At 42.2% G+C, this 22549-nt stretch overlaps 1 protein-coding gene across 1 annotated transcript in view; it reads left to right on the forward strand.

Annotated features, from left to right (window-relative positions):
• The first annotated feature begins 16248 nt into the window (after window positions 1-16248).
• The window catches only part of CSNK1G2 (casein kinase 1 gamma 2), a 49451-nt gene continuing 43150 nt past the window's right edge, over window positions 16249-22549 (forward strand). The window contains exon 1 of the mRNA XM_015810023.1: window positions 16249-16435. Within this exon, the coding sequence (XP_015665509.1) occupies window positions 16249-16435 (187 nt within the window). The remainder of the gene's footprint in view (window positions 16436-22549) is intronic.

Below are 22549 nucleotides of genomic sequence, written 5' to 3' on the forward strand. Positions count from 1 at the left end.
TACAGGATAAAAGAGTATTGACGCCTTTAAATGTTGCTGTTTGAGAAGACTCCTGAGAATAGCATGGATATTTAAGAAAACAAACAAATGGATGATGGAAAAATCAACCCACTCAAAGCACAAATGACCAGGCACAGATTATCCTACTATGGACACCTTAACCAAGCAATAATTCTATGAAGGAGGAAAGGTGGAAGGAAAGGAAAGAAGAGAGAAAACCAGTTGCAAGGCAGATAAATTCGCCTTCAGCAGCACTGGGGCATCATTGGAAGACCTGAAGGACCACATTCAGAAGACATAGTCCTGGAGAAAATCCATCTACAGGTAGTCCTCGGCTTATAACCATTCGTTTAATGACCGTTCGAAGTTACAATGGCACGAATAATGTGACATTTTTCACACTTGGGACCATTACAGTTGTCCCCCATGGTTACGTGATCAAAATTCAGATGTTTGACAACTGGCTCATGTTTATGATGATTGCACTGTCCTGGGGTCATGTGATCACTATGGGTGACCTACTGGCAAGCAAAAGTCAGTAGGGAAGCCAGATTCACTTAACAACCGTGTTACTAACTTAAGAAACTGCAATGATTCGCTTAACAACGGTGGCAGGAAAAGTTGCATAATGGGGCAAAACTCTCTTAACACCTGCCTCGCTTAGCAACGGAAACTTTGGGCTCAGTTGTGGTCGTAAGTCAAGGACTATCTGTATGTGCTTGCTAAGAGTCCACACCAATCTGATGGGACGTAATCAACTCTTGTAAGAGCCAATATTTCCTGATGTTTTCTCCACCCTGGTGCCATTCGTAAGTTTTGGGCTGTAGTTCCACATGGTTGTGCTGCCCATATGGTTTTTCATCTTATGAGAAAAAGAAGAAAAAACACGCTCCACAATGGGCCGAGTTTTATAACCCTTGATCAGGTTACTCCCTGATTTTCTAAACTCAAAAATACCTTAAGTGCCTTTAACATTTTTTTCTTAGAATCGATCCAGTCCTCTGAATTTTTGAGTTTGTATTGAGCCGCCAGGAAGTTTGCCTTTTTAAAAAATTACTGTACTTACCTTTTTTATTTTCCTTCCTTCATATTCCTTTTATGCTTTTTGGTTGTAAGCCAACTGAATGAATTATGCTGGTCTTTGCAAACCACTCTAGCAGCCTGGACTGAACTGATGAGTTGGCTAAAAAAAAAACACCTTTGGATACTAATTCCTTCAGTCTATAATGAGTCTGCAATAACAAATATTATCTTATGCTTGCTACCTGGACCTCATTAGCTTGAGATCACAACAGATTGAATATGGCTTTCCACATGCAAAGTATGTGCTTAATCTGCAAGTTACAGTCTCTCCCTTGAAACTGGAAATTTGGGTACCCACAATACACTGGACTAGACTAAAATTGTATTAGCATATTGAAGAAATCCAATAAGCCATCGCCTTAACCGCCTGGTGAGGTCATCCAACAATGTGGTGTGAGTTATCAGTGTGCTGATATCTAGCTTTATGTCTCCACCCTAGGCTGCTTGCGTGATGCCATGGAGGTTCTGTCTCACTGCCCAGAGGCTGTGGGAGCATGGACAGGACACAGCAGGCTTCAGTTCAAGCAACACTGAGTGGCTGTGGGTTTTTGGATCTCCTAGTTCCAGGATTCCTAAAGGAAAACAACTCTTGAGTTTTTGGAATGACAGATACTGAAACTGAAGCCCAAATACTTTGGCCACCTAATGAGACGAGAGGACTCACTGGAAAAGACTCTGAAGTTGGGAAAGATTGAAGGCAAACGGAGAAGGGGACGGCAGAGGATGAGATAGTTAGATAGTATCGTTGACAAAATTAACATGAATTTGAGCAAACTCTGGGAGACAGTGAAGGACAGGGCCCCCCGGTGCTATGGTCCAGGGCCTTGTGAAGAGTTGGACATGACTTAGCGACTGAAGTTCCAGGATCTTCCATCTTTGGTTCTGAATGGGGATGGAAACGAACGAACGAACGAACGAATGAATGAATGTTGTGTGAATTACAGGTAGTCCGCGAATTGCAACCATTCATTTAGTGACTGTTCGAATTTACAATGGCACTGGATAAAAGTGATTTATAACTGGTCCTTGCACTTAACGATCGTCACAGCATTCCTAAGGTCGTGTGATCAAAATTTGAGTGCTTGGCAACCAATAAGTACTTATGACAGTTGCAGTGTCTGGGGTCACCTGATTGCCATTTGTGGTTTTCCCGACTGGCATCTTGACAAAGGTAATGGGTGAAGCGGATTTGCTTTGTCAGGCATGAGCAATGGGGGGCACATGGGTAGTGTTCAATAGCTACTTCATTGCTAATGCCTATTTCACAGGAACCTTCCCAGACTGCCAGCTTGCATCTGGGCCAGACTAGATAAGGTTCAGTGGCCTTCAAGGGGTCGACTGTTGCCCTCATACGCCTGTGTAACGATTCCAGACTAATTCTCTGCTTGGCTCTTCCCTCTGGGTCAACCAGCTTTTCCAACATTCCCAGGGGGCTTCCAACAAACAAAGTCATCGGGAGGAATCCACATTCACTTAATGACTGAATGAATCCATGATTCACTTTGAACAACTGCAGTAATCCACTTAACCATAGCAAAAAAGGTCATAAAATCGGGCATGGCTCACTTAACAACTACCTTGCTTAGCAGTGGAAATTCTAATCCTAATTGGGGTTGTAAGTCGAGGACTACCTGTAGACTATTGTGTTAAATCATAATATAGGGTTGTTGTTTTTTTGACTCTGGTATAGCATATTTCACAAAAACAGCAATTGTGTTTGGTTAATCTAAACTATGTTTAGTGTTTTGTGGGAAGACTGCTAAGGGAGTGCTGGTGCAAAACCCACTTGCATTTAAATTACAAGACAGAAACGTTGAATTTCCTTTGGGTGGGGTCTGCAATAGAATGTGGCAGTCTAGGATGTATCTGTCTGTGGAGATTCTCAGTCACCCAGGTCATGGTTGTCCCAAGGGTGCTTTTTCAAAAGGCAACCGGACTTTGTTTTTAATAATAATAATAATAATAATAATAATAATAATAATAATAATAATAATAGTAGTAGTAGTAGTAGTAGTAGTAGTAGTAGCAGCAGTAGCAGTAGCAGTAGCAGTAGCAGTAGCAGTAGTAGTAGTAGTAGTAGTAGTAGTAGTAGTAATGGAAGGGACCTTGGAGGTCATGTAGCCCAACCCCCTGCTCAGGCAGGAAACCCTATACCATTTCAGACAAATGGTTATCCAATCTCTTCTTAAAAGCTGCCAGTGTTGGAGCATTCACAACTTCTGGAGGCAGGTTGTTCCACTGGTTGATTGTTCTAACTGTCAGGAAGTTTCTCCTTAGTTCTAGGTTGCTTCTCTCCTTGATTAGTTTCCATCCATTGCTTCTTGTCCTGCCTTCAGGCGCCTTGGAAAATAGCTTGACTCCCTCTTCTTTGTGGCAGCCCCTGAGATATTGGAATACTGCTATCATGTCCCCCCTCATCCTTCTCTTCATTAAACTAGACATATGTTTTAGCCTCCAGTCCCCTAATCATCTTTGTTGCTCTTCTCTGTACTCTTTCTAGAGTCTCAACATTTTTTTTACATCGTGGTGACCAAAACTGGATGCAGTATTCCAAGTGTGGCCTGACCAAGCATTGTAAAGTGGTATTAATACTTCACGTGATCTTGATTCTATCCCTCTGTTAATGCAGCCTAGCACTGTGTTGGCCTTTTTGGCAGCTGCAGCACACTGCTGGCTCATATTTAAGTGATTGTCCACTAGGACTCCGAGGTCCCTCTCACAGTTTCCTTGAAGATGTTTTGCTTCCCATCCAAGAAGCTTCTTCAGCTCTGACTAAATGGTGGAGGATGGAAGGATCCATCATTCAGTCAGAACTGAAGAAGCTTCTTGGATGAGAAGCAAAATGTCTTCAAGGAAAAGCAAAGTCCAGTTGCCTTTTGAAAAAGCACCTGTGGAATATAGGATGATGCATCCTCTTTAAAATTCCAGCCAGTCCATTCTTTTTCCACCATTTTGGTTTCCAGTCTTGCCTTCCCCCTCTTCATCCTTGCATTAGAACAGAGTTCTCCAACCTTTGCAGGCTCGCGGCCCAGAGGGGAGAGCAGCTTTCAAATTACTGCATGTATGCACGCACGTGTGCACGCTCGCAAATGGGGCCACGCCCATTGGTGCATACTAGCGGCCACATTCGTGCATGTGGTATGTGTTGGTGCCACACGCATGCACGAACGGCCACGCACCCCCACGGCAGCTAGTGCGCAAACGGGCCGTACATACATCCCACGCTAGCTGCCTGTTCTTGCATGCATAAACAGGTCACGCACGCACCCCCGTGTTAGTCTTCCTGTTCGTGCCCGTGTGCATGTGCAAACGACCATGGGCGCTAGCGCAAGTGGGGGGAATGTGCACCCACGCTTGCGCTCCCTGGCCAGCCATTTCTGCGGCCCGCTGGCCATGAACCCATGGCCTGGTGTCGGGCTGCGGCCCATAGGTTGGGGACCCCTGCATTAGAATACACATTCTGGGCATTCTTTGCATCCAATTATCTTCTGGCTGCCTTAGAATCCCCTCTGTATATTTCTATAAGTCTTGGGCTTTTCTGGAACTGGATGATTCCTCCTCCTCTTCTCTGAGCACTGAAAATAAAGGGAGTAAAAATGTTTTAAAGTTGCTTGATTTTGTTTAAAATGCCCCATGGAGTCTAGTTCCCTTGTCACGGACAAGGCTATTGCTGCGATAAACTGTATACAATCGGTGGGCCAATTTCCTTTGAGTTGAAGCTTCTCTGCTATGGCTGGTCTTTTCCGGTTCCCACAACTTCTGATCTTCTCCAGTTGCCCAAAGCAGCGTTCAAGAGCCACTGCTTATTCTCATGTCTTGGCATGCAAAGGGTTTACATTTCATAGAGAGGAAGTCATATATGGGGTGTGGGTGGCGCATGAAAAGCAGAAAACTCAGAAAATAACCAGAGCAGGAGAGCAGCAGAGATGGAGCAGGAAGCAGAACTGGCCAAGAATAAGTCTGATGGAGGGGAGGCTAAGAGAAAGCCAGGTAGGTTTCCTTACAAACGGATGCAGAAATTGAACACAGAGATAAACAGGCAACAGTAGGACTTTGAATGGAAGAAGAATGTTAAACAAACTTTGAACATTATATTTAGAGCTGATGATATTAGATGTTTTGGTGTTGGTACATTACTCCAATCTTGATGGTTAAAGTGAATCATTTTCCTCTCCAAAATGTTGGAAATAAAATGAATTGGTTGAAACCTTCTTTCGCAAATGATGGCAATGTTGTGAAGCCAAACAATACTGGAAAATGTTTCATCATAGAATGGAACAGATTTTGAAGGTTATAATTCCATAGCAACCTGAGAAATTCTTATTAAATTTCAGTATATTATACAGTATATCCCTTCAAAATGCATCAAAGTAGCATGCTCCGTATTAATAGCTGCAAGGATTTTATGGGGAAAAAGTGGAAAAGACATTGAAGTCTTTCTTTGGAAGAAAGGCTAATTAAATGATGGAACTATTCTTTTCATGTTTACCATAACTTCCTACGTAAAAAGTAATTGATATAGAATTTAATTTTAATTGGAAATCATTTTTGGGTTATGTTATATGTGGATTGTGCCAGATAAAATAGTTGGGTTTCTTATCTACAAAATAATATTTTCATCTGATCTATAACTTTTATCTGTTCTGTAACTATTTTGATCAAATACATATAGTTCCTTGACTTACGATGACAACTGCGCCCCAAATTTCGGTTGCTAAGCAAGGCAGTAAAGTGAGTTTTGCCCCATTTTGTGACTTTTTTGCCACAGTTATTGTGCAAATCACTGCAGTTGTTAAGTGAATCATATAGTCATTGAACAAATCTGACTTCTCCCATTCACTTGGCTTGTCAGAAGCCAGCTGGGATGGCTACAAGTGATCACATGACCCTGGGACAGTGCAACTATTTTAAATACAGGCCAGTTACCACGTGCCCGTATTTTGGTCATTTGACCATGGGCAGGGGTAGGCAACCTTGGCTCTTTTATGACTCGTGGACTTCAACTCCCAGAATTCCTGAGCCAGTCATGCTGAGGGGAAAGGGAGAGGCTTCCAAGCTGAGCCATGCTGGCTCAGGAATTCTGGGAGTTGAAGTCCACGAGTCATAAAAGAGCCAAGGGTTGCCTACCCCTGACCATGGGGATGCTGCAATAGTTGTAAATGTGAAAAGGAGTCGTAAGTCACTTTTTCCAGTGCTGTTGTAACTTTGAATGGTCATTAAATGAGCCAAGGACTACCTGTATTGTCATATATAACCTCTTCCTTGAGGCAATTCTGTGGATAACAATGGTGGAAGATCATACTAGTCTAGATGTGTAAACCAGGGGTGTCCAACCTTGGAGAGACTCTTAAGACTTGTGGACTTCCAACTCCCAGAATTCCGCAACCAGCAGAATGTGGAATTCTGGGACTTGAAGGCCACAGGTCTTAAAGTTGCCAAGGTCGGATACCTCTGCTATAAACAGTCTGACTTTAGTGGTGGGCTTTTTCTTCGATTCTACAAAATTGTGATGTGAAAAAGCTGAGGTTGTGAGCATTGCTAGGTTGTAAGCCTGCATTGCAGGTAGGGTTTGTTTCTTTTGCACAGCCCCAACACATGTTCCTTACTGGGGCTTAGCCCTGCCCTTCCCTCTCGACACACACTGACACACTTTCAGGAAAGCCTTCCCCGGTGGTGGGTTGGCTGGCGCTGGCAGCGGCTTCTTGTGTGTGTGTTTATGATGTTGCTTCCTTTCTCAACAGCTGGCCGCCTCCTCCCTCAAGCAGTGTCAGTTTCTTCCTGACGTAGACTCAGCCGATGATGATCCGTTCAGTCTTTTCTGTGAGTAGTTAAGGAGTTTCCTGTTGAAATAGGAGTCTACGTGAGTACAGGAAAGGGAGGAAAAAGGTATTTTATTCAGGCGGCTCCTTGGATGTTCCACTCAGGGTTGAAAATTCTCAACTCGTGCAAGTCAAGGTCCTTAAAGCTACTATTTGTCCCAGAGCACATAAGGAAGGAAAAGGAGGGTAAGAAAACCAGCCGTGTCATAACATTTAAGTGCTACATGGTGAAATATCTTTCTTGGTTAATTCTCTGGAACGTAAAATGGGCTGTGTTGCGTTGGATTTTGGTGTATTGTTTCCAACTGGGGTGACTGAGATTTTTCTAAAGATAATGAAGGACAACAGCCATGTTTTGTTGATTTTTCTGTCTGGTATTCAAAAATAGACTGCTTAGGAATATGGAAGAACCAATAAGCTAAGAGTGAAGGACATTGTACAAGGAGCATTGAATATCGAATCTCTTTAGGGGCTGTGGATTGGTCTGAATTCACTTTCTTTGGAATCCAGTTGATCTAATTTACAAGGGATCCATCTGTTATATGTACTTCGGGCTTTGGAGATTAGATTGGGGTATATTTATTGAATGATTTCTAACATCCAAGACTAAATTTCCACTTTTGTCTTTTCAAAAGCTAAAAAGGAAGGGAAATGGATTCTTGGAACTGGCACTTGTATTCATTCCATGTATGCCACTTTTAAGTTTTTAGAGGGCAACTGGGATAAAAATGTGGAAATATAATAAAAATAAAATGCTGTACGGAAATGTAGATAGATTTGGAAAGAGCCATTTAAAGCAGGGGGTCTTCAAACTCGGCCCTTTAGGTACGCTGGATGAGGAATTCTGGGAGTTGAAGTCCATGAGTCATAAAAGGGCCGAGTTTGAAGACCCCTGATTTAAAGTAACTACATCCAGACTCTATACTTCTTGTAGAAATCCCAATTAAAGCATCTCCTTCACATATCCAGTCTCTTGTTGATTACAGGTAGTCCTCAACTTACGACTACAATTGAGCCCCAAATTCCTGTATGTAAGTAAGACAGCTGTTAAGTGAGTTTTGCCCCATTTTATGACCTTTCTTGCCACAGTTGTTAAGTGAATCACTGCAGTTGTTAGTGAACAGGGATGTTAAGTGACCCTGGCTTCCCCATTCACTTTGCTTATCAGAAAGCTGCAAAAGGTGATCAGATGATATTGTTGACATTTCAACAGTCCTAAATATGAGTCAGTTGCCAAGCATCTGAATTTTGATCATGTGACCATGGAGATGCTGCAATGGACGTAAGTGTGAAAAATGGTCATAAGTTAACTTTTTTCAGTGCTGTTGTAGCTTTGAACGGTCCCTAAAGAAACTGTTGTAAGTCAAGGACTTACCTGTATATCTAACGAAAGAGAGCTCTCCATTGGTAACTGGCTTCACCATCAGATCACTCAATTTGTACTTTATTATGAGGCAGGGGAGAAAATGGGAATTGTCCAGCTCTCTTCTTCTCTTCAAGAACTCATTTGCATTCCAGTCTTAATTTATGGTACGTTTTTTTAAAAAAAGTCTTCAATTTCACTTTTTCTCTTGGAGGTCAAGTGGCATACGTAGCAGGCCCTCCTCCAGTTTTCCCACCACAGCCCAGTAGCATAAGTTGGGCTGAGACAACTGGGCCAAAATCACACTATGGGCTTCCATGAGTTATAGTAGATTTGAATCTGGGTCGCTCTGGCCCTTGTCCGGGACTTCAGTATAGAATCCCTCCTGAGTAGCCATCATTATTTTTGCATATCATGCTAAGGCAGAATTTTTTTAATCATGGCTAGTTGTTATAGCACAGTGATGGCGAACCTTTTAGAGACCAAGTGCCCACACTGCAACCCAAAACCCACTTATGTATCGTTGGGTGCCGGGTGGGCGTGCCCATTGGGTGGTTGTGGTCAATTGGGTGGGTGTGGCCAATTGGGTGGCTGTGGTGGTAACGGCAGACTGGGTGGGACTAAAAAATTCAATCAATTCCAACTTTGCAAGATCTTTCCCCCCCTCCCCCCTGCAAGAAGTTGAAATTGATTGATTGATTGAACCTTTTTTTTTTGCACACGGCAATGGAGGCCTAAAGCGAAAAGGTTTTATAAAACCCAGCTGAAGGCCTAGGACTGGGGCGATGGCGCAGGTGCCCACAGAGAGGGCTCTGCATGCCACTTGTGGCACGTGTGCCATAGGTTCGCCACCACGGTTATAGCATATCAAGACAAAAACAAGCAAGCCACCTAATGGCTAAATGTCAACTCCAGCCATTGTCATCTTCAGTTCTGTTTTAGAACCTTGCCAGGGCTAAGTTGGTTGTCAGTGTATTCTTCCTTGTTGGACCAAGGAGCTTTTGTGCGCTTTGTTTTATTGCCTTTTAAAGCATAGCTAGGAAGGAAAAAAGGGTAAAAACCCATTTTTGTCTGCATTAGAACACACTAATCCTGTAGTGGGGTGCAAGGAAAAAACTTTTAACTCTTTTTTTTCTGTGCTGTGCAAAGTTACTTCTGTTTGGGAGATTTTGGACTATCGTTCTCTCCACCCAGCAAGATGCTACTTTAATAACTAAATGTTAGGTGGTATATCTTTAAATCCAGCAGTAGTCCCGCTGTTCTGGGACTCTTCCCAGCTGTCCAGATGTTGGGCGATCAACTCCCAACATCGTTGGCCACATTCACTAGGGATGGTAAGAAATGGAACCCAACAGTCTGCAGCATGGCTGTCCAGCCGTGGCAACTTTAAGTCTTGTGGATTTCAACTCTCACAATTCCCCAGCCAACATGGGAGTTGAAGTCCACAAGTCTTAAAAGTTGCCAAGGTTGGACACTCCTGGGTCTAGAGAGTTCTCGTGGCTTCTCCACCCTAGCTTGGAGCAAGCAAAGTGACACTGAGATTCCTAAAATGATGGAATTGGAGGGGCCAATTCCATTTGGGTCATTGAATCCAACCCTGTGCTCAGCGGCAGGAATCCAAATTAAAGCATCCCAGACTGATGATTGACTGCTTTCTGCTTGAGCACACCCAATGAAGGGGAGGCCACTATCACTCTGGGTCATTGGTTTCATTGTCAGACTGTTGTTAACTGCTAGAACACTTCTCTTCATAAAACTTTGTTAATAGTCTCTTGATGATCCTTATTGCCTTTTCTAAGCTCGTTTCACTTTATCTGCATCTTTCTTAAAGTGGCGGTACCCAGTACAGAATGCAGTGCTTGAGATGAGGTCAGTTATCGCAGAATAACAGACAACTATCAACTATTACTGCTAATGATTTAGAAGCTGTTTGTTTTATTGATGTAGCTGAAAGTTTTATTGGATTTTTTCCTGTGGCAGCCTCACACTGCTGACTCATAATCATTTTGCACTCGGCTACTGTTCCAAGATCTTCATAAATTCCCCCATCCTACATCTCTGTATTTTTGTTTCTGAAGAGAAGGAATGAGTATTGGGGGGGGGAGGGTCTGTCAAATTTCATTCTCTTACTTTCAGAGCCTATCAAGATTGTCAGAATTACATTTCAGTCTTTTAGAATATTAATGGCCCCATCCACTTTGCTCCCTTTCGCATGAGTGATAAGCATTCCCTCCATCTTTTTATCCCAGCTCCTAATAAAAACGTTGAAGAGTCCGGGATGCAGGAGTTCACCTCTTTTGATTCCCTCATTCCCATTTGATGAGAAACTGTGGAGCCTGGTTGTTTTCTTGCAGATGTTTCATTATCTATTGTTGATGTTATCTTGTTGGGTAAGAATACAGCCAAGCTCAAAGAGCACCAAGGACTCCACAGTTCAACTGTGAGCTACTTATATTCTCCTTTTATTGATGAGAACTGTTGATGATGACATTTGCTGATCCCTGGTGTCTCAAACACAAAGCTAGTTTTCTTTGAAATAGGAAATTTCCATAAGCTAATAGTAATATATTCTTCATGAATTATTTAATATTTAAAAACATTCCTGCACTTAAACGCTTCAATAGATGGCCAGATTTATAATAATAATAATAACAACAACAATAAAGTTGGAAGGGACCTTGGAGGTCATCTAGTCCAACCCCCTGCTCAGGCAGGAAACCCTATACCATTTCAGACAAATGGCTGTCCAGTCTCTTCTTAAAAACTTCCAGTGTTGGAGCATTCACCGCTTCTGGAGGCAGGTTGTTCCACTGGTTAATTGACCTTGCATGGGTTCAGAAGCTAAGCAGAATCAGGCTTGACCACTACTTGGATGGAGACACAAGCTAGACTGGGGAATTAGAAAAACATACACACACACCCTGGAAGAAGAAATCACAACTGCTTCCATATAGTTCCCAAGAAGTCACTAAGAATCAACCACATCTCACAGATTTTATCGTTTTATTTATCTGATGTTATAAGACACATGTTTATACTGTAATGTAAATGTTGAAAAAACGAAGATGCCGGGGAAATGGCTATGGAAGGAAGAAAGAGGAAACACTTTTTAAACAAGTGGCACTGCTACAGCTTGTGGTAGCAAGTTCCAGGAGATAATTGCAGGTTGTGTAAAAAAGATTTCCATTTTGGTTCTTGTTTGTCCTGTGTATACTTTTACCCTCTTTCATTGGGCGGCCAAGTTCTTAAATTGTACGGTAGAAGAATCCAATCTCAATCCCTCCCTCCTTCCTTCTTTATTTCATGTCATATGAATTTTAATTTTAAACTGTAATGATCTTTCATAGAAGTATGACAACCCAAACAATGCAGATGGAAAACCCAAACAATTCAGATTGAAAACCCAAACAATTCAGATTGAAAGCCCAAACAATTCAGATGCATCATTTGCCTCAGGCAAATATGTAGCAGCTTTCCTCAACTTGGTGTCTTCCAGATGTGTTTGAATCTCAACTCCCATACCTATTGCAGCAGGTAATAGGGCCAAGCACATCTGGAGGATGCTGGGAAAGTGGGGAGGGGAGGCAGAATTATTTAGAGATAGAAGTAGTCCTCAGCTTACGATTGTTCATAGTTAACAACAGTTCAAAGTTATGATGGCCTCGGAAAAAGTGAATTATGATCTGTACTTGCACTTATGACCGTCACATTCGCCTTGGCAGCCGGCTTGCATTTACATCTGGCTGCAATGTCTTGCGATCACATGATCATGCTTTGTGACTTTTTTGCTGACTTCCAGCAAAATCTGCCCATTTGGGAAGCTGAATTTGTTAACAACCGCACGATTCACTTAACATATGATTCACTTACTGACAATGGTAATTAGCTTAATGACTGCCATAAAAATTGTCATAAAATCGAGTCCAACCTTATTTAGAACCACAACTTTCAATGAAAATTCTAGTAGTACTTGTGGTTGTAAGTTTGAAGATTAACTCTACATTTTGTGGCTTGTTATGGATCTGGATTAGAATGGGAGAAAGGAAGTGAGAGCTGTATGGAAAAAACATATTTTCCCCCTCAAAATATTAACCTGTTATCTTCCTGTTTTCGTGGGAGGTGGGGATCTTGAACTTTTCTAAGCTTAAGCCTGTGAATTTGTTGGATAGGATGATGTCTGTATATATATAAAACTTGCTGCATATAGAAAACTTCTTCATTGAGTCCTTCCAAAAATGCTAGCTTTCCACTGATAAAGTATGTTTTTAAAGTAATACAGGTACTCACAGCAGTTCATTTAGTGACAACAGCACTGAAAAAAGTGGCTTACGACTGTTTTTCACATTTACGACCTTTGCAACATCCCCATGGTCAGGGGTAGGCAACCTTGGCTCTTTTATGACTCGTGGACCTCAACTCCCAGAATTCCTGAGCCAGCTAAGCTGGCTCAGGAATTCTGGGAGTTGAAGTCCACGAGTCATAAAAGAGCCAAGGTTGCCTACCCCTGACCATGGTCATGTGATTGAAATTCAGACCTTGGTAACTGACTCATATTTCTGAGGATTGCAGCATCCCGGGGATCATGTAATCACCTTTTGTGAACTTCTGAGAAGCAAAGTCAATGGGGAAGCCAGATTCACTTAACAACTGTGTTACTAATTTAACAACTCCAGTGATTCACTTAACAACTGTAGCAGGAATGGTCGTAAAATGGGGCAAAATTCACTTAATAATATCTTGCTTAACAACAGGAATTTTAGGTTCAATTGTAGTTGTAATTGTAATATATACAGTTGCACCTGCATATATCATTTGCATACGCACACCTGCATTCTGAAGTAGTATTGCACTTGGTTTGTGCTACTTTTTATTTCTGTCTTAAAATATAGTATAATTGCTTAATCCGTATCCCAATTTCCTCTGTTTTTCATTGCATCATATGTGCTGCTATTTCACTCTTTAATTTGGAAGGATGATCCTTCCCTCCCTCCCTCCAGTGCCTTTGTGGTAAACTTCTGGGAGTTGACAACCTCTGCCTCTCAATCCTGAAGCACATTCATTTTAGCAAAAGGTTGTTGTTGTTTTTAAAAAAATTGTATGTAATTTGTTTCCTTCTGCACTCCATCTCCCTTTCCTTAGGAATTCAAAAGAGACACCAATAGTTTGGTTTAAAAGTTATATTAGCCTTCCCAGTTAACATGACTAAAGTTTATGGCTGAGAATCATGGGAACAGCAGATTAATCAAGCATCCGAAAGAACCTTCAATTTGGGAAGCTTGGACTATATAGTTTGAGAATTTTCTGCTGTGAAAGATTTCGTCCTTGCACCATGGATGTTTTTATGACATCCCTTTATAATGATTAATTTTGAATGTTTCTTTCGTGGTATAAAAAACCTGAAGTAATTCCATCCACGAGGAGGCGTGTCCAACCTTGGCAACTTTATGATTGGCTAGGAATTCTGGGAGTTGAAGTCCACAAGTCTTAAAGTTGTTATGGTTGGACACCTCTGTCCTAGAGAATTTAGAGACTAGCAGTTGTTTACAGATTAGGACATCCTGAGGTGGGCAGGGAAACTGAGGAAGGGATAAATGAGGAAATATTATTTCTCTTGCCCTCAGTAAAGGTAAAATATCAGGTGAGACTACCCTCATTATTGACGTCTTTCTGGAACTCCCTTAAAACTTGGATATGTCAATAGGCCTGGGAGGGTTCTCATGGAAATGGGGTGTCAGAACTGCCACTTCACACCTGTCTTATTCTTCCCCATGAACTATGGGGTGGAGGGATGCTGAATGGGAGGGGGTAGGAGGGTTCTATTATTCACTGTGCCAGCCAGAGACACAAATTCAAAGACAACCACCGGCAAAGGAATGTGGCTGCATACCAAGGATGGCCATTCCAACAACATCCAGTTTAAACATGATTGGACAATCGAGGGCTAACGGGAGGGAGGATCTTGAGAAGGGGGAACTATGCTTGGGAATTTGGCTTGCAAAAACTTAGATCTGGCTTTGCTCTACTGCGTATCACTTGACCTTTAGTAAACTATACCTTTCTCAACAAATGGAGTCAAGGACCGTTCTTGCTTAAAGCTCAAGTTGAGGCAGGACTGACATGGGGATTTAATGAGGTGGCTACATTGATTGTGATAATATCTAATGCTCTCCCTAGCCCTTTGGATTTTTTTTAATGGTAATAATATTAATATGTTAATTGTAGAATGCTTTTCTAATTACTATTTTTATCATTTTATTATACACTGCCCAGAGTCATGTATTGTTAGGTGGATGGCATATAAATACAACAAATACATGAAAAATACGGTTTGCTAGATTTGAAGAAAATCCACCCTCTTGTTGACAAGATGCAATTCTCCTGCTGTTAAAACAATCAGTCTTAATTGAGGGTTCTAACCAGTGGCAGAACCGGTAGCTAATTTTTTGTTGCCCAGGCCCAGATTGGACTTCCGGAAGCGGCATCCACATAGAGAATCGGTTGTTCACATATTTGAATCCCACCACTGGATCTAACTAATTAATCAACTAATCAGGAGAAGCTAAACAAGTACTTACTTTAAAGAACAACAGATTGTCCAGTTAATTCAGTGTCCTGTTTTACTTGAACTAATGATTTTCTGCCAATTGTAGCAATCTCTAGAACTGATGGGATGTGACTGTTCCTTAGAAATTCCTTCCTGTTTATTTGAGAGCTGGCAGTATAATACCTGGAGCCTCCAGAGTACCTGCCACACTTTATCGATTTATTTAGGAGGTTTTTATTCTACCTTTATCATTTTACAAGTAACTCAAGGCGGCAAACATACCTAATACTCCTTCCTCCTATTTTCTCCACAACAACAACCTGTAATAGAGAGAGGTCTGAGAGAGAGGGGCTGCCCCAGAATCACCCAGCCGGTTTTTCATGCCTAAGGCAGGTCTAGAATTCACCATCACCTGGTCTCTAGGGCAGCACCTTCACCACTACACCAAACTGGTACATACCGGTACTTTAATAATGTTTGCGGAATTTTAAAATAAAATAAATGAATTTTAAAACTCTTGATATCTTACGAGATTTCAGTATTATCGCACAAAATAGTGAGTTTTCAGGTGAGAGTGTTGAGATTTGTGAGGGTGGTGATGTTATCCATTCAGTTGTGTCCAACTCTTGGCAGTTCTGTGGGCCAGGTCTCTCCATATCTTCCAATCTTGCACTGCTTCTTTGAGTTTTTCTGTTCTCTGGCTGGTGTCATCTTTGATGGTGTCCACCCACCGTGTTCTTTGGAGGCCTGGTTTCCTTTTACCGCTAACTCTTCCAAACATAGTCGCTTTCTCCAGTGAATTCCTCCACATGACATGGCCACCGTAAGTGAGATGTAGTTTTGTGATTTTGCTGAGATTTCAGGGATGAGATCATCCAAATTCTACAAAATTCTGCAATCTTATATATTTTTTTTTTCTTAAGAAAAAATTCCCACCCATTTCCTGAAACAGTTTCTAATCTGGATGCTTATTTACCCTGCCCCTCCTTTTGCTTTTCTTTAAAAGGGGTGGGGGGGTGGGGCGGATTGCCACATGCAATAACCTGACCACCTTTTCTTCCTCTCCACTTTCCCCAGCTTGGAAAAGAAGAGTCACCCTGGAAAGTTCGCTTCTGCGCCATGTTGTCTTCACCAAGGAGCATCCGACGGGAGGTGCTGCTGATTGGAGTCCACGCGGACCAGGCCAGAGGACAGCCGTTCCACTAGCCCAGCACATGTGGGTGGAGACGTCTCCCCTCACACCCTCCCCTCCTACATCTCCGGCATCCGCAATGGTTTATTAACCAAGAAGAGCCCTGCTTTTTTAATTCCTCCTTCGTCTTTTCTCCCCTTCCCCTCCCCTTCCCCCGACCCCCTCCCAGCCACTCCTCAAGTTTTGGCCGTGTTGGGATTTGTATGGCAGCGGTGTAACCGTGGAGAGGCCAGGGTATCACAAACTTATGGATTTTGATAAGAGAGGAGGGAAAGGGGAAAACGAGGAGAGTAGAAGAATGTCTAAAACGGGTGGAAGCCGGAGCACTCACGGGAGCCGAACAGCAGGGACCAACTCCGGAGTCTTAATGGTGGGGCCGAATTTTCGTGTTGGGAAGAAGATCGGATGCGGCAACTTTGGGGAACTTCGGCTAGGTAAGTCTTCATATATATATATATATATATTCCCTGGTTGGTTTGCTTTAACTCAGCTTTTTTTCATACTTGACAACTTTTAAGAAGCATGAACCCCAACTCTCAGAATTCCCTAACGCAGTGGTTCTCAACCTTTTTAATGCCGCGACCCCAACCGGTCGTAAGTCGAGGACTAAACCGGTCATAAGTCAAAGACTAAACTGGTCGTAAGTCGAGGACTTTCCCTGCCTGGGAGCGCTGCGCATGCGTGGTTCCGCCCCCTGCGCCGGCCGAGGCGTAGCTGGCAAGCGGCAGAGACGGAGCAGGCCGACCACCAGCTGGCCCAGCCCAAGGGAGGTAAGGCACCTGCCGGAAAAGGGGGAAAAAATGGTGGACAAAAAAAATGGCGGACAGCCTTGCTTGGCGACCCCCGTGAAATGGTCGATCGACCCCAAATGAGGTCCCGACCCACAGGTTGAGAACCATTGCCCTAACGACACATCTTAAAGTTGTCAAGTTTGAAAAATACCACTTTAATTCAAACCCAAATATTACATACAATCTTTGCTTCTTGAAAAATGTCTGTCAGAAATAAGATGCTGTCTTCCAGAGCAAAATAATTCTCTCCGTACATGTCCTTTTTGATAGCTTTGTAAAGCGCTTTGCCCCAAATACAAGTAAATGGCATCTAGTTCTCGAGTTATAGTGGTTATCGGGACTGTAGCTTCTGTTGCTAAATGATGTGGTTGTAAAATGCAATGTGGCATGGCTGCTTTGCTTAGCAATGGCAATCCTGGAAGTCATCATGGCTGTCATTAACCAAATCACACCTGTCTTAGGCAAGGACTCATCCCGATCCAAGCCATTCCTAAGCTTTGGTCAGATAAGGCAGGGCAGGGGATTGGATTAGAATAGCAATAGCACTTAGACTTATATACTGCCTTATAGTGCTTTACAGCCTTCTTTAGATCAGGGCTTTTCAACCTTTTCACCCATTGTACCACTTTTAGGATATGGCAATATCAGAGTACCACCAGTCGCCTAGCAAAGTGTCAAAAACTTGATGACCAAAAAAAGGAAAAAAGTGATAAAAGTACAGGTAGTCCTCGACTTACAACAGTTCGCTTAGTGACTGTTCGAAGTTACAATGGCACTGAAAAAAGTGCCCCCCCCAAGCCACAGCCGAGCAAGACACCTGCCTGCCCACCTGGTGGCGCTCTTCCTCCTGTCCGAGGTTTTCATTGTTGTGAGCATTTCTGTTGGGGATTGGCAGCAGGGGTGGGGTGAGGGGGTGTTTGGTTTTTATCCCCCCCCCCGCTCTGCGGGGTGGTTGCAGCAGGTTTTGGTCACTTCACATGACCCTGGGACACTGTGACCGTCATAAATATGAATCAGTTGCCAAGCATCTGAATGTAAATCACAAGACCCTGGAGATGCTACAACATTCCAGCTGATCGGCACTTCTTCTGGGCTCAGGAGAAGCGCCAGGATCAGTACCGAGCTCCAGCTGGAGCCTGGCACTGATCCTGGCGCTTCCGCTGAGCCCTGACAGCCCTGCAGCTCCAGCTATCTCTCGCTCAGGCTTGTGCGGTGCTGCCACCGGTTCAGCTCATTCCCCTCCCCCACTACCACTTTTCTAGGATGTTCGCGTACCACCTGCCAGGTGCCAATGTACCACTGGTGGTACCCGTACCACTGGTTGAAAAGCCCTGTCTTAGAAGACCTCTGAGATCCCTTCAACTCTGTGATTCCATCTTCTGCCTCCTTTTTGGTTCTTCCCACCCACCTTTTTGGACGCCTTGCACGCTGTCTTCTTTGCCAGCTCTTTGCTCCACTCAGCATGCTGGACCTGTCACACCCCAAATGACCATCACCATCTTCTTCCTTCCTCTCACTGCTGACAAGGCTGGCCTGGCCTGGCCTAGCCTAGCCTGGCAGTTTGCGAGGTAGATGCTGGCTGCACCAGGTCTTTCCAAAGCCACGCGTGGCCTCGTTCAAATCATGTATGGCTTTCTCGTGAGGCTTTGGAAGGCTTCAAAGCTTTGTGAGAAAGCCAGACATGTTTGCACCCTGTTCATACAATGCAAAACCACAAACCATACGTTTTGCAAACCACACGTACAGTAATGTGTGTATTACTATTAGAATTTCTGGTCATTTGTAACTTGCACATTAGAATTCCTGGAACGCAGTAGATAATTGACTCTATTCTCCAAGCCACTTGCTGTTTTGTTTCCTCTGGATAGCAAACTTTGATTTTTTTTTCAGATACAGAGATGGAAAATCCAATTATTAACTGTTAAATTCACAACTTAAAAAAGGAATCCCATTTTGCAAGATGATGGTAAAGAGTGTGTGCTTGAGAAGGTGAAGATTTCTGCCTTAAAACCCCACACCAGAGGATGCGTGCAAATAGCACTTAGTCAAATCGTATGTTTTCATTAATCTGCAAGAGAACAGAAGCTGACACAAACCCTGCATGATACAAGGCTAAACATGACATATTTCCGCAAAATTGAATATATCTCTGTGCTGTTGTAAAGAGCTTCATAATGAAAATAATGAATAAACTAAGTGTAGAAGCTTGGACTGCACTTTGTAAAACGCTCTTTGGCAGAAATAACAACTTGCAAATGTTCCTATAGCCAATTAAAATTCTCTCTGTTCTTTTTGGAACCCCCCCCCCCCCTATTTAGAAATATTCTTAGATTTCTTTGCACATGCTGCATATTTGATTTATCCACACAGATTTTTAATCAGGTTCAGGTTTGGGGACAGTAGAGGCCATTCTAGAACCTTTGTTTTTCTTTCATATAAGCAGGGCTTTTTTTCTCATAGAATGCCCAGAACGGAGTTCCGGCACCTTTTTTGGATGGAACCTTGTAGGGTAGGCAAGGCGGGTTGTATGACGTGTGTGAGTTCTGGCACCTTTTTTTTTTTTTTAGAAAAAAAGCACTGCATATAAGTAAATGTTTCAAGATTGTTTTGGAGATAGATTTCAGATTATTGTCCTACTGAAATATCCAACTTTTTTCATCTTCTGTTTCTTCATTGACTTGAACACTAACTTCCAGGTTTTGTTGACATTTAGTAGAATCAATTGTCTCTTCCACCTGTACAGTAACTTCCGTGCCACTGGCATTAACACCGGTCCCAAAGTATAATAGATTCATCCCATATTTAATGATTGGCAAAGATGCCTAAAGCCTTTTTCTCTTGTGTGATTAGGGCCGAACAGTTTACATTTATTTTATCAGTTTCAAACAGCTTGTTCCAAAATATTTCAGTGTTATTAAACTTTTATTTCACATACTTTGGATTCTTGTGACTTCTTGTGTTGAGATTAGAGAAATTTCTCTTCTGGCAACTGTCCCATGCAGATCCCCGTTGTATAAGCTTTGTCCTGTGGATAGGATCTCCAATGTTAGCTAAAATTTTCAGGTCATTTCAGCAAATCTGGCTGGCATTTGATACCTCCAGCAGAGATATTTTTTGATCTTCCAGATCTTGCCTTTACTTCAACAGTTCCATGTAACTTCCTTTTTTAACACTGCAGTTAGTCCTCGATCTACGACCACAATTGAGCCCAAAATTTCTGCTGCTAAGCAAGACATTTGTTAAGTGAATTTTGCCCCGCTTTACGACCTTCCTTGCCACAGTTGTTAAGTGAATTACTGAAGTTGTTAAGTTAGTAGCATGGTGGTTAAGTGATTCTGGCTTCCCCACTGACTTTGCTTGTCAGAAGATTGCAAAAGGTAAATCACATGACCCCAGGACACTGCAACCATCATACATACGAATCAGTAGCCAAGCGTTCAAATTTTGATCCCGTGACCATGGGGATGCTGCAGTGTTCGTAAGTGTGAAAAAAGGTCATAAGTCACTATTTTCAGTGCTGTTGTATCTTTGAATGATCACTAAATGAACTGTTGTAAGTCGAGGACTACCTATATTTCTCACGGTTGAAGTTGCTATTTGGAAACAGCAGGTTTTTTAAATAGCATTCCTTTGTTTTGTGAGAATTAACAATTTCATTTTCAAATGCTTAGTTGCTTAGAGGAGCTCATACAGGTAGTCCCCGACTTACAACCACAACTGGGACAAAAATTTCTGTTGCTAAGCAAGGTGGTTCTTAAGTTAATTGTGCCCAATTTTATGACCTTTTTTGCCATTTGTTAAGTGCATCGTTGTAGTTGTTAAATGGATCGTGGTTGCTGAAAGAATCCAGCTTCTCCCATTGACTTTGCTTGTCAAAAGTCAACTGGGAAGGTCACAAATGGTGATCACTTGTATCTGGGATGCTGCAACCGTCATAAGTACCTGCCAGTTGCCAAGTGCTTGCATTTTGATCATGTGACCTTGGGAAGGCTTAAGCTGTCCTGAGATCTGGTTGTAAGTCATTGATTTCAATGCTGTTATAACTTCCAACGGGTGGCTAAAGAAATGGTTGTAAATGCTGAAAGTAGACTAAACAGCAAAACCAAAGGGAGAGATTAGAACGCTCTATTTTTGAGCCTAATGTCTCAATAATCTCTTTGCAGTTTATTAACAACTTTACTGTAAAAAAAGAAAAGAAATAGTAGTGAATTAACTGGAGTGCTTTCTAAACTTTGGCACCTGGTTATTCATAATTCTCTTAAGTTTGAATCTAAACAAATTTAAATTATTTTCAGGATGATGTTTAACTTGGTAACATATAGAGGTTGGATTAGCTTCTGCTTGCTTAGGAATTAATTGGAACATACATACTAATCAAGGTTGCGTAAATTTTGCGGGTAATTATATCTAGAGCAACTTCTATTCTACGTATTTGCATGGAAATTTATAAATTCGCCCATTTAACCAGTGAAACTCAGGGCGATTGTATAAATGTATGTAGAGATTCAGTCTCTTGGCTGATGAATCAACTTTTGGAAACAGGAAGTTTTGAAAATCACGGGCTGCTGTCCATAGTCCATAAATGGTCAGATGTTGTTTATGTATCCTGTTGACAGTGAACCTCCCAGCTCTGGGTAACCAGTTGATCCCCAGAACCAAATAGCTTTGCTGACATTTCCAGATGATAAACACCTCTGTCAATCCTACTGTATTAGGACTAAAATTTTCCCCTGCAAATGCAGAGGATTATCCGTTTCCTTCTTTCACTTTTGCCCATGCCATTTAATTAATCTTGCCCTCTCCTCCCTGGAGACCTTTGGCATATATGTCTGGCAGCCAATTAAATTCCCATTTAACCAATTAAAAAAAAGAGGTGGCTGGTCCATAGTGAAGGACTAAATTTGGGCGGAGAAGGTAGAGGTTCAACTTTCCTATGCAAAATAAATTTCATAAATAGAGAAAAATCTTGTTTCTTAAATGAAACTCATACAGATAGTCCTCAACTTACAATCATTTGCTTAGTGACCAGCCACTGGAAGTTTTCAGGCATTGAAAAAAGAGACTTTTGACCACTTATGACCATTGCAGAATCCCCATGGTCACGTGTTCAAAATTCAGAAGTTTGGCAACTGGCATGTATTATGATGGTTGCAGTGTCCCAGGGTCACGTGGTCCCCTTTTTGCAACCTTCTAACAAGCAAAGTCAATGGGGAAGCCAGATTCACTTAAAAAGCATATGACTAACTTAACAATCGCAGTGATTCACTTAACAACTGTGGCAAGAAAGATTGTAAAATGGGGCAAAACACACTCATCAACTGTCTTGCTTACATACAGAAATTTTGGGCTCAGTTATGATCGTAATACGAGGATGACCTGTCCAGGGCGCTCAAATCTCTCTTTTCCCCAGCACAGTTTATATACCAGCTTAATATTTTGTCTTTAATAATTTGAAGAGAGGGAAACACCTCAAAACAAGGGCTTTGGAGTGTGGTCCATTTGAGACATTTCTGCTGCAAATTACTCCAAATGCACAACTTACTAAAGATACCTAAATAATGATGGAAGGGAGAAAAAATTGAAGTTTTTCCTGTTCTTAAACAGCCCTGCCCAGGGCCCTCCTCAGAGGACTTCTTAATGTGAATCTTTTCTATTTATATATTTAACTCTGTGCCTCTATTCAGGATATACTGAAAATCAGGCCCCATAGATCAACCTGTGTTTTATTAGCGTTACTAATTAATTTTTTTTCAGAGA

The sequence above is a fragment of the Protobothrops mucrosquamatus genome, unplaced genomic scaffold (genome assembly GCF_001527695.2).
Source record: "Protobothrops mucrosquamatus isolate PMUCROS unplaced genomic scaffold, P.Mucros_1.0 scaffold6, whole genome shotgun sequence".
NCBI lineage: Eukaryota > Metazoa > Chordata > Lepidosauria > Squamata > Viperidae > Protobothrops > Protobothrops mucrosquamatus.